Source organism: Lagopus leucura, unplaced genomic scaffold (assembly GCF_019238085.1).
Source record: "Lagopus leucura isolate 7727_CA_CO unplaced genomic scaffold, USGS_WTPT01 Super-Scaffold_100002, whole genome shotgun sequence".
In the NCBI taxonomy this organism is placed as follows: Eukaryota; Metazoa; Chordata; class Aves; order Galliformes; family Phasianidae; genus Lagopus; species Lagopus leucura.
This window is the reverse complement of record NW_024962263.1, coordinates 441,314-456,880: the sequence shown is the minus strand read 5'-3', so window position 1 is coordinate 456,880 and position 15,567 is coordinate 441,314. Positions and strand designations below refer to the sequence as shown.

The following is a 15,567-nucleotide window of genomic DNA, read 5'->3' as shown; positions in this document are numbered from 1 at the left end:
TGTGTTTGGCTTGGATGTGAGATTATTATTTAAAATCCTTTTGCAAATTTAAAGACTTGAGATTGAGTTTTCTACATCTCAAGTAAATGCGCCACATTAGTTAGCCACTTAAGAGATTTATTTATAGTTTAAATTCGTAGTTTGACAAGCAGCAGGAATAGCAGCACTTGGCTTTGGAGTAAACCTTTTAAAGCCATGCAAATAACTTAAAGGTATGGAGATTTGAGTGTATGTCCTCCGGTTGGCCAGGTTTGAAAGAAAGAAGTTAATGTTGGGCACTGTGTGTGTTATATATATTTACCAGATGTTTCTTTTTCCCCATAACTCATTCCAGCACTCTTCCCCTTAAGTCAGAAGAAAATGCTATTGGTCATGCTATTGGAGATAGTTAACGTCAAGCTGTTTGTTGCTGGCATTCTTTCATAAGGTGCAGAGAGCTGTCACTTCCACCAGAGTGAGAAATTATAAGGAGTTTTTGTAGGGCTTTAGCAAGCTGGAGAACAACTTCAAAACTTAAAAGATTAAAATACTTCCTCCTTTTTTTCATATTTTAGTTATCCTAGGAAACTTTTGCACTACGCCAGTCTGGTGCTAAACAGAGCAGTAAGAACATCCCTCTGAACTGACAGACACTTAGATATACCTAGCTTACATTCATATTTTATATGAAATACCACGTAGTCTGCTTTTCTTTATTCTAGGAGGATAGGTAGTGAGTTCAGCATGTGTGCGAACCTGCTGGTGAAGTGCAGAACAGGTGGTGCGTTGTCCCAAGCATGTTGTGTATGGCACTCATCTCTTTGTGAAGAGATTCCTGAATGAATCCCAAAATGGTGTGGTTTGCATTTATCCATGTGGGTCTGTTCATTTTCTCTGAGTAGCAGTGTCCCTGAGGAGACTGAAGTAATAGTAGATAAGTTTACAATGATATAGGTATCTCTTTTAAATATAATCTTTATTCTGCTGAAAAGAGCTTAGAATGTTCAATTAGATTAAGGTTTGGGTGGAATTAATAGCACTGCTCAGTTTGTTAGTTTTTTTCTGATTGATAAGTCAAATCTCAGCAGTATTTACCTCCTGTCTGATAAGTTTTTAAGCAAAAAACAGTAACTTCAAAGACTATTATGAAGGGTTAGTTAACCTTTAGTTAGCCAATTTTACATCTAGATAAGGATTATAGTTAGTGCAGCCTGTACACCTTGTCGAATTCTGTGCAGGCTCAGTGAAGTAAGCAGGGTGTTGCTACTGCAGTTTACACTCTGAAAATCCATAACTACACTTGTAGTTGAAATTTGCACTAGAGTGCATCTGAACTTGCAAATAGGAGTTTATTTTCATTTGAAGTGGTGGAATTTTGCTGGTGAGAAACTGAGTATAAGCACATCAGTGACTTACCAAGAAAAAAGAATAAGTTGGCAGTTATAAAGCATCGTCTGTGTGTCAAGGTACTGTTCCTACAGTAGGCTTTAGAGTCGTATTTTCAGTTGATAGCACTGTTGGTATCTGTGTGGTGGACTTGTGTGGGCATGGAGTCAACAGATACTCTGGGATATTCATGTTGGGCAGATGCTGCTATTCCTAGCATGGGCACAAGTTGTGTTCCTTTGTGCCTATGTGGTACTTTAGCTTTCATTTCAAACTCTTTATGAAGCTGTTGGTTACTTTGCTGTCTTGAAGTTTATGGATTGTGAGAATCCAGCCTTGATCAGCTAGGTGTTTGAACAGAAGAATCAGAAAGCTTTGGGTTGTGAGCGACTTCAGTAGAATGTTACATCCCACCTCTTCCCAGGACTCTGATGCCTCCCACTAGATCAGGTTGCCCAAACCCACATCCAACCTCACCTGGAGTGCTTCCAGAAGAAGGAGGAGAAAGAGGCTTGCCCCGGAGCCTCAGCTGCTTTTGCAGAACTGTTTCTCTACTGTGTGGACTGAAGAGGATGGACTCGTTGTACATCAGGGGAGATGCTGGCTTCAACTAAGCCAGCCTGGTCTTCTCCCTGTGTAACAGCCAGTGCAATGACGAAACACAGGTGATAAAAATCACAACAGGTGATAGTTGTAGGTGACCCTCTTCTGAGAGATACAGAGGACGGACATATGCCATCCTGACCCAGTCTCAAGAGGGATATGTTACCTACCCGAGGTTTATGTTGAGGATGCTAGAGGCTAGTAAGCCTTATAGAGCACATAGACTACTGTAAACTAGTTGTTTCATGTGGGCATCAACAGCACTGTCAAGGGCAGTCCAGTCAGTCCAAGATGTGTCATGAAGGACTACAGAGCCCTTGGGAGCATTTGCAGACGGCTGTGCTGTGCAGGTGGTCTTTTTGTTCCTAGTGATTAAAGCAAAAGGCTTTGCAAGGACCAGTAGAACGTGCAGATCAGTGTATGGTGTGATTGTGTCATATCCAGAGATTTGGCTTTTTTTGAGGAACTGATAGGGTCTGTTTGTTAAAGGAGGGGAAGAACATCTTGAATTACAGCTTGCTAAGCTGGTGAAGAGAGCTTTCAACTGAAGTTACTTGTAGAGGGGGAACCTCATTTGACTTTTATTGCTCCACTTGTAGAGGGGGAACCTCAATTGACTTTTATTGCTCCACTTGTAGAGGGGGAACCTCATTTGACTTTTATTGCTCCAATGACAGTATCAGCAATCAATGCCTAAAGCAGAAGGATCAGAGGTCAGAAGGAGATCTCCTGAGAAGCAGCATGAAGAATTCCAGCCTCTTCATTCAATAAAAGTTTGATCAGAGACTCAACTAAGATGCCTAAAATGCAAATACAAATGGCATGGGGAATAAACAAAAGGAATTTGAGATGTGTACGCAGCAGAGGGGCTGTAATCATATTGGCTTTTTGGGTAAAACCTTGTTGGTGTTTTGCACAGAATTTGAAATTTTCCCTTGAAACAATAATTTTAATTAGTTAAACATTAGATATTTCCTTATGCACAGTGGAATTCTTCCAGGTCTGTGAAACAGAATGCAGTGAAGTTTGGTGAAGTCTTCCATAGCACGAGTGTAATTCCATTATAACTGAATTCTCTCATCTGGATTAATGGTTGTTTTTTAAGGTGAAATGGTTGTGTTATTCTCGCAATATAATCCTGCATGGTGAAATACTTAATCTAGGTTATTTTATGAAATGCCATATTTTGTCCTTACTGGACAAAACATTTTGCAATGTTTGCAACTGGAGCAAACATTTTGAGATCTTTTAATCCAATTTTACCACTGTATTACATTGCCTTAATTTTGTGCTCATGATTGTAGTTGTAATTTAAAATAATGTACTGATGGATGGTTTTACCTCTGGTGATTTTTTTTTCCTGTCATGTTTTCATAGTAGTAGATTCTGAATTTTAAGAAATGTTTATTTTAAACTCCAACAGATAGAACTTAATGTGTTTTAAATCTGTGAACATAGATTTTACAGAGTACTTAGAATGTGCCTCTGTGGTTCACTTTTATCAACACCCACACGTGTTCTGTTCCACAGAAAGGCAAAGAGCGGAAGGCTGAAGTACAAGGGAATACACGGGTTCATACCTTGCTTTCTGTGTGTGTTGTAACTTGTAAAGTACCCTCAGTGCTGAATGTTGGCTTAAAAGCTGTGAATTCAGGGAGTGATAATGTAAAACCAATTTGTGTTCTGTATGTGCTTGAGAGTTAGTTGGATTATTAATACTGTAGAACATGTGTACTTCTGAACACATTGTTTCATTTGTTGTTTGAATACACTAGATGGGCTTCCTTAGCACATGTTTACATTAGCTGGAAAAATGAAGTTTGTTTTTCCCATTTGCAGGCAAATAACTTGGAAGCCTTTGAAAATCATGTAACCAGAACCGTAAGTAACTGCATTTTATTTATTTGTTTTTCCTTTACTTGGCCTGATTTATTTACTTATAGTCTTTTCTGTGGTTGTTCATTTTTATTACATCCTCACAAAGTCTTTGATAGCCTTTTTCAGTGCACAAACTTCGGTTTCTGCACTGTGTGAAATTGTATTTGATTAGGATTCCTAGCTGCGTAGTGTCGTGCCCTCCTTCCCATTCCCCTCCCTTTTGTCCAGATACAGTGAAATGGACTCTGTTCCTTATTTTGAAGTCAAGTAGTGGAGAATTAAAGAGAAATATTAAAATCTTTGTAGACTGATTGCATTCAAAGGACAAAGATGTTCCAGACAGGTTTTTTTTTTTAGCAAGAAAAGTGTGAGTTTTTGTGTTGTGGTCAGTATGCTATCCTTTTGCCTTAATTTGTCCAAGTGTGCCGAGTTACTCACAAAACAAATGAAATATCCCTTCCCAGCTCTTTGTTATCATTGCTGCTGTAGCATTAATGGTACAAGTGGTAGTAAATGCATTTAGTGCAGTAGATTTTGATCTGCTAAGTGATGTAGAAATTTCTGCAAATGGGAAGTATTGCATATTTCCATACTGATAGCACTTATAAATATACTTTTATCGCAGTCTCTGAAATAAGTAAAACAAGGAAAGAACAAAAGAATGTTTGGGATCCTTTGTCATTTCATTAGAGATGTCAAGTTTCTTTGATGCTGAAATAAGTTGTGGGAGATATGTATAGTTAACTCTGTGGTGCAGGTATTTGATTCACCTCTGTAAAGATGAAATTGACATTTAAAAGAAGCAGAAGGAAAGACTTGAAAGCATGGTCTTCACCAATTCGTTATTCCATTCAGAACAGCTCTATTGCAGTAAATGAACATCTGTTTCATGATGTCGTCTTGTGTACGTTGCTTTTGTTTTCCATTGTTGTCTGTAGTTCAGCATTGCAGCTTCTTCTGGTGTCAGTTGCAGAATGTTAAGAGTTCTGATCCTTGGCTGCATATGTATATAGGCAGGAGGCTTTCACAGAGGTTTCTTTATTAGGGGTACAGTTTGTTTTCTTGGGGTAGCAATGATGTTTTTTCTACAACTCAGGCCATCTCTTTAGTTGCATCTATAATAGTGCCCACAGATTTCTAGCGAACTTACTGCGAGGAAGATAATTACAGACGATTTTCTGTTAATTGAGAACTTTTAGTTTTCTTCTGTTACATCTGAAAGAGCTGGAGGCTTTTCACTTTATACTGATAACTTATTAGACAAGCTGAGATGCATCTTCTCTCAGGGATTTTTTTCTTTTTTCTGTAGCTCATGCACAGCCAGCCACTTAGAAGACAGTCTTACTGGTAGGCTGTTGGCATTTTTTTCAGCTGTGCATTCTCATTCTCATCTAGTGTATTTTGCACTGGTTAATATTGCTCTATTGATACAGTGCCTGAAATATTTACTAGCTACTTCCCACAGACTGGTACTCAGAACATGGATGCATGTGAGCAGGTTATAGGAGAAGAGAAGAGAGTTACCAACTAATGCACTAGGAATGACTATTTCCTGTTTGGGAAAACAGGAGATGTATAAAGCTGGAAGACTGTGGGATTCATAAGAAAGTGGTGTCTACGGACAGTAGGGCTAGATGTAGCTACTGCCTGGATGAGCCAGGAGCAGGCCCTAGAGCTGCAGCCAGTAGAGAGGAGCATGTGGTGGAGCAGGAAGTCTCAGACCTGTCAGTCTGCTCCTGAAGGATGGGCCTGTGATACAAACCCACGTTGCAGCAGTTCTTGAAAAACTGTGGGAAGCCCCCATTGGATCTGTTTGGGAGGGACAGCATCCCATGGGATGAATCCCACGATGGAGCAGGGGATGAGAGTAAAGATGAAGGAATAGCAGAGCTGAAGTGTTATGGACTGACAGCAGTTTCCATTCCCTGTTCCCTTGCACCGCTTGAAGGAAGTAGAATAGATGGATGATGAAGGAAGGTGTTTCAAATTGCTTTGAGTCCTCACTGTTCCAATCTATAGTCTAGTCTGTTATTATTTGGCAATAAATTGCATTAATCTCCCCATGCAAAGTCTTTCTTGTCTGTGATGGTAATTGGTGAGTGATCTCCCTGTACTTACCTCAACCTTTGAGCCTTTATTCATCATATGTTCTCCTTGTGATGTTCTGAGGAGGGGGATCGAAAGAGAAGTGTGGTGGAGCTTAGTGTGAAACCATCATATACTCTTGTTCTCCTTTTGTTTTCTTCACAAAATTGGAAGAGATTGATTTAACCTGGCTGAATATATATATTTTTTTGCTCTGGGATTTCTTCTCTCTTCTTCCATCTCCTTTCCATCTTGCTCTATAATGTCTGGTCCAGGAGAGGAAAAACTATTGCTTTCACCCACCGATGTGGCTACAAAAGAATGTTTCTCACATCAGCCGCTGTTGCTTTGCATGAAAGCTGTGTAATCATCAACATAGAGAATTTGCTTGAGTTCTATACAGTGCCAGAACCAACATTTTATTGCATTTTAATGTGAACATATTAGAACCAAATAAATGAGGCTTCTTATTTTAAGTTTTGGTTTTGTTTCTTTCTTTCCAAGAATTAAGTGCATCAGGACATGTAGTTACCTCTTAGTAAGGGGCTAAATCTGGGATGAAAGTTTGTTTCAGTTTGCATCTTCAACTAAGTCAGACAGAAACTCAAGGGATCTTCTTCTGAAGTCTTCCTTTTTGCCACCACATTATTTTCTTTCCACTGTGGACATCACTGTTGTTTTTACAGGGTGAGGAAATCAAGTTTATACACAGCGGAATTTCGGGTTAGGTGTTACAAAGTCGTGCTGTACAGGACTTGTACAGAGCTCTTCCTTAATGCATTTGGTGTGAATTTATGTGGATATTCTTGTGTCCTACTGCATCTTCTGTGCTTAGTTTAATTGCCTGTGGGTAGTATTCATCAGAAAACTCATTCAGATCTTTGAAGTGGTTATGAAACTGTACTGCAACCACAGGTAGTGCATGTAAGTTGTTTTAGTTTGAATTCCTTACATAATCCTTAATATGATAACACTTCAATACAGACATAGTAAGTTTTCCAGTGCAACTCTGCTCTTGTAGGGAGCTGTGTGAAGCAGCTGTAAGGTAAGAGCTGTGCCTTAGGTAGAAGTTTACATACAGAAAAGGGATGGTAGCAATGTGCAAAGCTCATCATGCTACTTGGGCTTTTACTTTCCTGGGGACTTTGTTCTGTTTAGAAAGAATCTAGCTGGATAAGGCTTTCACAGTAGCTTTTACTGTCCTTTCTGCTATCTCTTCCACCATTTGTATGCAAGTGAAAAGATTTCTTACGAATTGTATAAAAGTCGTCTTTGCTGCAGCTTTATATTAATATGAGGAGAGATGATTGAAATAGCAACATGGTCTGTCTTTATTTAAAAAAATAATAATCCCTGAATGCACTTTCAGTGGAACAAGATTGGCTTTTTCTGTACTTCCAGTGTCACACTGCCTCGGAGATGGAGTAAACACCATGTGATTGCTAGCTTTCTTCTGATCTGCTTATCTGCTTCCCTTAATGACAGTGTTGAAGTGTTGATGAATTTCTTTGCTTAACTAAGCATTAACTATATTCCATTCTTAAGTATGGACTTTGAGCACATTCAGTATTCTTATTTAAGGACCCATAGAATAAAACTGTTACGGGCCTTTTCTTAATTACAAACTTCAGTTATTTAAAGAGGCAAAGAGGAAGTGGGTTGAACACCCAGATGTCTAAGAAGCTTTTAAGGTTTGGGCATAGGTGCTCTTCTGAGTCTGAGTGAGTTGGAAAATGATCTTTCTGCCTTGCTTGATTTTTTTGCTGTCCCAATCAGATTGGCAGATGAATCCCCTAATGTAAGTGCCCCAGAACTAAACGACAGAGCCCTACAGTTCACTTGTACAGGACAGCCTGGCCTGTCTTGGTTATATTTTTTAGGGAAGAATCATGGAAGCAGCTTTGCTAGCAACTAGAGGTCAGGCTGGTCTTACCAGGACGACATCAAGCTGGGATTTGTAAATTCTGTAGTCACTGTTACTTCATCAAATCATAGAATTGAGTTGGAAAGGAGCTTTACAAGTCTTTTAGTACAACTCTCTTGCAATGAACTGGGACAACTACAGCTAGATCAGGTTACTCAGAGCCAGTATGGTCCAGTGTGAACTTGAATGTTCCCAGGACAGGGCATCCATCACCTCTGGACAAACTGCTCCAGTGCTTCACTAACTTTATTGTAAAAAATGTTTTTCTTATATCCAGGTTGAATCTTCCCTCTTACAGTTTAAAACTATTCCCCCTTAACTGTATCAAAGAATCAGAATCTGTCCCTTCTTTCTTACAGCTGCCCTTTAGATCTTGACAGGCTGCTATCAGGTCTCTCTGGAACCTTCTTATCTCCAGTCTAAACAGCCTCGTAGGAGAGATGTTCCATCCCTTCGATCATTTTTATAGCCCTTGTCAGGACAGGCTGCAGCAGGTTCTTTCTCTCCTTTACTGAGGACTCAACACATGGATGAAGTACTCCAGGTGGGGTCTCACTAGTTTAGAGTAGAGGAGCAGGATCGCCTCTCTTGACCTGCTGGCCATGCTGCTGTTGAGGCAGCGCAGGTTGTGGCTGTATTTTTGGGCTGCAAGGAAACATTGCTGGCTCATGTTCAGCTTCCCATCCACCAGTACCCCTAGTTTCTAATTGGCAGAGCTGTGCTCCACCCTTTCATCCCCAGCTTATAAGGGGGGTTGCTGCAACCGAAGTACAAGACCTTGCTCTTGGATTTGTTGAACCTCGTGAGGTTCTTCTGGGCCCTTTGGTCAAACCTGTCTAAATCTCTCTGTGTGGCATCCCAGAGGTGAGGGTGTACTTAATTCCACTGTTATGTCAGTGATGAAAATATTGAAGAGCATCCCAGTGCTGACCCCTGAGAGACATCACCACTGAACTGTCTGAACGTAGAGCCTTTTCCCACCATTCTTTGGGCACAATCTCTCAGCCTGTTCCTCATCCACTGAACTAGTCCACCTGTTGAATCAATGTCTTTTCAATTTGGAGAGAAGGATATTGTGGGGGGACTGTGTCAGAGGCCTTACTGAAGTCCAGATAAGTGATAGCAGTGGCTCTTCCCTTGTCCAGTGACACAGTTACACCATCATAGTAGGCTGCTGGTGTTGGTCAGGCAGAACTTGGTTTGCCTCCCATTTGTTATGTGCATGGCTTCCAGGAGGACATGATCCATGATCTTCCCTAGCACAGAGGTGAGGAAAGGTGGTGGGTCAGTAGTTGCTTGGATTGTCCTTTCTGCCGTCCTTGCAGAGGGCACATCTTTCTTTGCTTTTACTGTTACTATACACCAGGGACCAGATAGCTATTTTTACAGGTTCAGTGTACAGAATGAAAACAGGGAGTGCTACTAAACAAATAGCAACTTGTAGTAGAAGTGATGATAAAAGTTCTGGAGAGTCAACTCCAAAGCAGTTTTATTTATATTTTTTAATATTTTCTGTAAAAATAGATATACAGTAACAGAAAGACATTTATATTCACAGTGCACATTTTTTCCTTATCACATTAGAAATCAATCTAAAAACAGGCACCGAAAGATTATGCAAATTTTGGTTCTCATCCAACAAATAGAAGCTTATGTTTTACTGCAGCTTTTTTTCTTTAGCTGTTTCAGTAGGAGTCATCATCATGAAACACCTGAATGATTGGTGTAGTTCATTGTCCTGTTTTTTCTGCAGTACTCCGAAGTGGGTAGAACAACAAATTGGAGCCAAAAGGATAAAAGGGTCAGTAAGAAGGCTGTGAAAAGAAAGAGCTGCGTCACTTGAGTTTTCACAGGGAAAGGGCAATGAGACAGGACCCACTGAAACTGTTGCTCTGTGACATGATTCTGTATCTAGAGAGAAGACAGTTGTCACTTGAAAAGCAATTGCTTCACCCCTGGCTTTTGTGGAAAGACTGTAGCTAAATTTATATGGCCAAATAACTCTCTTTTGTTACTTAAGGATATTTTTTATATAATTGGATTTTATCTGGGTGTCTGTATGCCTAAAAATCATTAACAATGAGTTTGTAGGTAAATTAAAGTTATCTGCATTCAGAAATCTGCCTCTCAGGTGACTGATATACTGTTTGCATTGCCAGGCAATTCCCTTGAAACAGGAGAAAAGAGCTGTGTGAGAAACTCAAAGGAAGAACAGTATCTGGGTATTCTATCCTATTGGCAACTAGCAAAGTACTGTTTCCACTGGATGTATTCTAATTACTACTGCAATTTTGTTATCACAGTGTAATTAAACAGCCCATTTTGAGCCATTATTTTTTGTTCCCTGTTATATCTCAGCACTAAATGAAAATCAGGTCTAGTTTCACAAGATTTTCTTCAAAATCATCCATTTCTGGGGAGTACCAGCCTGCAGTTGCTGTCTTAAATGGCTGCCCATGGATGGGGATGATTTTCCCTTTATGCATGGTCTTCCCTGTGCCTTTCTGTTCTGTACAGATTACAGAGTTTCCTTTTGTGAGGAATGCTGTAAAAACTTATTATAGTTATTTACTTACTGTAGCACCCATGGAGTATTACCTGCAGTCTTCGAGATCCTAAGAACGGATTGAATAAAAAGCAGCTGAAAATACCACAAAATTTTCCTGTTTTTTGTAGTTCTACTTAAGAGGAACTTGTGGAACTGGAACCAAGCACTTCAGTGAGGTGCACCTTATGCCATCAGATGCACTTGTTTAGAACCGACAGAAACAGCTGACACCCAGAAATTCTGGGAGGGGACATGCTAGTCATGTGCTTGGCTGTGTCCTTGCTTTAGACCATTGAGTAGAAAGTTTTAAAGCCTGGCAGAAGTCACTCGGTTTGGAAATACATAGTATGTGTAGCCAAAATAGGTAGTTTATTAGTGTTCCAGCTTTTACACTTCCTGTGTGTAATCTTGTCTGTGCATTCTTCTGTGTACTCAATATAAATTCAGGGCAGGAAGATAATGAAGTCTTTCTCCTAATGAAGTTACTGATGTTTGATATTAAAATGAATTTCTGATTTTCTGTATAAAAAGATGTCTACATGTTAAATATCTTCTCTGCTTTTATTTAATGCTAGTGCAGCAACAGCTATCTTTTTTTTTTTTTTCCCTAAAAATTATACTATATAAGCAATCCTGTCCCTCTGGGTGTCTTCATTTCTCTCCATTGTGTGCAAAGGGAGCTTAGGTGACTATCACATTAATACTTAATTCTGAGACAGCCAAAATTTAATTAGAGAAATGCTATTAATAAGGTTCATGTGGGAGAAAATTATGGCACTCTAATACATGTTTGCTGTTACTGAAGAAAAGAGATTACAGAAATGGCACAGTAAATTCTCGCAAAGCAAAATCATTTATTCTGTTTCTTCCGCTCAGACTTGCAGTACTGATAGTGGAATAAATTGAGTATGTTTTCTAGTATTTTCACAATAGCAGCTTAATGGGTTTACACAGAAATACAAGCTCCAGTTTCTCAGATATCCACTGAACGTCTGTTCTCATCGTAGTGCAGAGGTACCATGGAAAGCACACAAGACTTTAACTGTGTTAGACAACCAGTACGTTCTGACAGTAGTGACTCCAGATATGTTCTGCATGAAGAGCTGGACATAAACTGGTCATAATCTCAGACTGTTTACAGTTGTGGTTAAAACTTAAGAAAATGTTGCTCTCTATTATTGTTATAATTTTCCACAGTAAGATCATAATAAAGTTGGGTTAACATGGACGTAAAAACACAACAAGAAAGTGACTGTATTGATCTGTTTTATTTGTTCCAGAATTCCTGCAGTGTTTTGAAGAACTCTTTCAGTTGTGACAAAGGATCACAGTAGGTATTTCTTTAACATTTGGTGTGATAATGTCACATATTGCTATAATGTTTTAGCTTTTGTTATTTGTGGTTTAGATTTTTAAGAACAGTCTTCTGCAAGACATATTCTGCTGTGCAAAGAACATTTTTACAGTCCTCTGAGAAAAGAACTGGGCATACATGAAGAGCTTATTTTTGCCTTTTCATAGGATCATTAAGATTGGAAAGACATTAAACATTAAGATGTTTTCGACCAACCATCAAGCTATGCCTTAGTTACTCTAGACCATGGCTCTCAGTGTGACATCTGTCCTTTTTGAACACCTCCAGAGATGGTGACTCCACCACCTCCTTGGGTAGCCCTTTCCAGTATCTCAGCACTCTTTCTGAGAAAAAATTTCTCCTAATATCCAACCACCCCTGGTGCAGTGTGAGGCCATTCCCTCATGTTCTATCTCTAGTTAGTTGGAAAAAGAGGCTGATCCCCGCTTTGCTACAGCATCTTTTCAAGTACTTATAGAGAGGGATAAGATCTTCTAAGCCTCCTCTTCTCCAGACTAAACAATTCCAGTTCCCTCAGCCTCTCTTCATAAGACTTGTGTTCCAGACCCTTAACTGGGTTTGCTGCCCTTCTCTGGTCATGCTCTAGAGCCTCAGTGTCTTTCTTGTAGTCAGGGACCCAAAACCGAACGCGATACTTACGGAGTGGCCTCACTAGTTTCAAGTCCTTCTGACTACACTGTTTCTGATACAAGCCAGGACAGCATTGACCTTCTTGGTCACCTGGGCATGTTGCGGGCTCATGTTCAGTTGGCTGTCAGCTAAGACCCCCAGGTCCATTTTTGCCCCCAGTTGACTTAAATTGCTGATAAATGATGGAAAGTGGTTTAGCAGTCAACTCTGCAAGCTCCCTCAATACCTTTGGGTGGATTCTGTCCATCCTCATGGACATGTGACAGCCCAGTTGGAGTATCAGCTCGCTGATTCCTCCTAAGTTGTGGATATTCTGCTCCCTGTCCTAGTGTTCCAGCTCAAGGGGCTGAGCACCCTGGGAATAAGTGGTGTAACTGTTAAAGATGGAAATAAAGAAGGTATCGAGAACCACAGACTTTTCTTTGTCCCCAGTGACAGTGTTCCTTGCTGCATCCGATAAACACAGGAGATTCTCCTTGGCTCCCCTCTTGCTGTTAATATATTTGTAAAAACGTTTTTTTCTTATCTTTAACAGTGGTGGCCAGATGAAGTTCTTGCTAGCCTTCTGCTTTATAATTCTCCCTCAGCATATCCTAATGGCATCCTTATACTCTTCCCAGGTTGCCTGACTCTTCTTCCAAAAATCATATACTCTTTTTTTTTTTTTTTTTTTCCTAAGTCTCAGCAAAAGCTCCCTGTTCTGCCAGGCCAGTTGTCTTCCCCACCACTCATCTTATGGCTCATGGGGATAGCCTGTTCCTGTGCCTTTAAGATTTCTTCTTGGACAGTGTTCAGCCATCCTCTACCTCTTTGCCTTTCAGGACTGACTCCCAAGGGGTTCTCTTATCTGTTCTAAACAGAAGTGTTGCCTCCAGAATTCCAGGGTACCATTTTTTCTGACCCTAATTTTATAGTCACTATGCCCAAGACAGCTTCCAGCCACCACATCTCTGACCATTCCTTCTCTGTAGACAGCAGATCTAACAGAGTGTTTCTCTAGTAGGCTCTCTTACCATCTGTATCAGGAAGTCCTCTTCTGTGCACTCCAAGAACTTCCTAGACTGCTTTCTCTGTGCTGTATTTCCAGCAGATGCTGAGTGAGTTGAACTCCCTCACAAGAACCAGCACTACTGACGTGACTTCTGCAAGCTGCCTATAGAAAGAACATGTTGTCTCTTTGTCCTGGTTGAGTGGTCTATAACAAACTCCTACTAGGACGTCATTCGAGTCATTGTGAGTGTCAGCTTTGTTGGCCTTTCCCTTACCCTCACCCATAATGACTCTATGTTATAGTTTCCAGTACTGAGCTCTATTCAGTTGACACGCTCTCTGACATGGAGAGCCACCCCACTGCCCCTCTTTCCTTGCCTATCTCTTCTAAAGAGCCCTCCATTGCAGCACACCAATCCTGAGAATGATTCCACCATGTTTCAGTGATGGCAGTTGAGTCATAGTTCTCCTGTTGCACCGTGACTTTGAACTCCTCTTGTTCATTGCCCATGTGTGCGTTAGTGTAGATGCACTTCATCTGGGCTATTGGTCTCACCCCTGACTCTGGAGTGCTGCTCCTAAGCTCATCATAGCAGGTCCATTTTTATTCCCTTCCCCATTCAAACCTAATTTATGACTGTCATTTTCTGATTATTCCATTAAGAAGGATCAGGTAAGGTGCCTGTTTTCACACTCAACCTGGAAAAGTAGCAGACTGACTAACGCTGTGAGATTAATTGCATTAGATTAGAGTGTGTTACAGTTTGGGGGCTAGTTTTAGATCCACCACCAAGTGTTACTCAGAGCAGATGTCAAGATCATAGAATCATAGGATCACAAGGTTGGAAACGACCTATAAGATCATCCAGTCCAACCGTCTCCTCATCACCATTGCCACCACAGGCACTAAACCACATCACGCAGCATGTCATCCAGACGCCTCTTGAACACTGCCGGGGACGGCGACTCCACCACATCCCTGGGCAGCCATTCCAGTGCCTGACCACTCTCTGAGAGAAAAAGTTCTTCCTTATGTCTAATCTAAACCTTCTCTGATAAAACTTGCGGCCATTACCCCATGTCCTGCTCGTTGCCTGGGAGAAGAGGCCAAATCCCTCTTCACCACAGCCTCCCTTCAGGAGGTTGCAGAGTGCAGTGAGGTCTCCCCTGAGCTCCTCTTCTCCAGACTGAACAATCCCAGCTCCCTCAGCTGCTCCTCGTAAGACTTGTGCTCCAGACCCCTCACCAGTTTCGTTGCCCTTCTCTGCACACACTCCAGGACCTCAACATCTTTCCTTTCGGCCTCACCAGAGCTGAGTACAGGGGATGCTCACCTCCCTGCTCCTGCTGGCCACACCATTTCTAATGCAGGCCAGGATGCCATTGGCCCTCTTGGCCACCTGAGCACACTGTCAGCTCATGTTCAGCCGAGCATCAACCAACACCCCCAAGTCCTTCTTTCTTCACACTCATCCAGCCACTCATCCCCAAGCCTATAACGTGGCATGGGGTTATTGTGCCCAAAGTGCAGGACCCAGCACTTGGCCTTGTTGAACCTCATCCCATTCACCTCAGCCCAGCGATCCAGCTTATCTAAATCCCTCTGCAGGGCCTCCCTACCCTCAGGCAGATCAGCACCACCTCCCAGCTTGGTGTCATCTGCAAACTTACTGAGCGTGTACTCAGTGCCCTCATCTAGCTCATCAGTAAAGATATTAAACAAGATGGCCCCAGCACTGAGCCCTGGGGGACACACTTGAAACAGGTCGCCAGCTGGACTTAACTCTGTTCACCACGACCCGCTGGGCACAGCCCTCAGCCAGTTCCTTACCCAAACAAGAGTGTACCTGTTCAGGCCACAGGCACCCAGGAGAATACTGTGAGGGACCGTGTCAAAGGCTGTGCTGAAGTCTAGGAAGACTACATCAACAGCCCTTCCCTCATCTACCAGACTGGTCACCCAGTCATAGAAGGAGATGAGGTTGGTCAAGCACAACCTGCCTTTCACGAACCTCTGCTGGCAGGGCCTGATCCCCTGGATACCACGTGGGCACATGCTGTGCAATCTCATCCAAGATGATTTGCTCCATAACTTTCCCTAGTACTGAGGACAGATGGAGTCTGTCTGCAGTGTTTTATAGACAACCAGTAAATCTACCAGTTCAGAAA

At 41.4% G+C, this 15,567-nt stretch overlaps 1 protein-coding gene across 6 annotated transcripts in view; it reads left to right on the top strand.

Moving 5' to 3' along the window:
* TNS3 (tensin 3) overlaps positions 1–15,567 on the top strand; it is a 223,624-nt gene that overhangs the window by 99,681 nt on the left and 108,376 nt on the right. For all 6 annotated transcript variants that reach the window (XM_042869077.1, XM_042869079.1, XM_042869080.1 and 3 more), the window contains exons 5-6: positions 3,808–3,849; positions 11,684–11,733. In XM_042869077.1, coding sequence (XP_042725011.1) covers positions 3,808–3,849; positions 11,684–11,733 — 92 coding nt within the window. The remainder of the gene's footprint in view (positions 1–3,807; positions 3,850–11,683; positions 11,734–15,567) is intronic.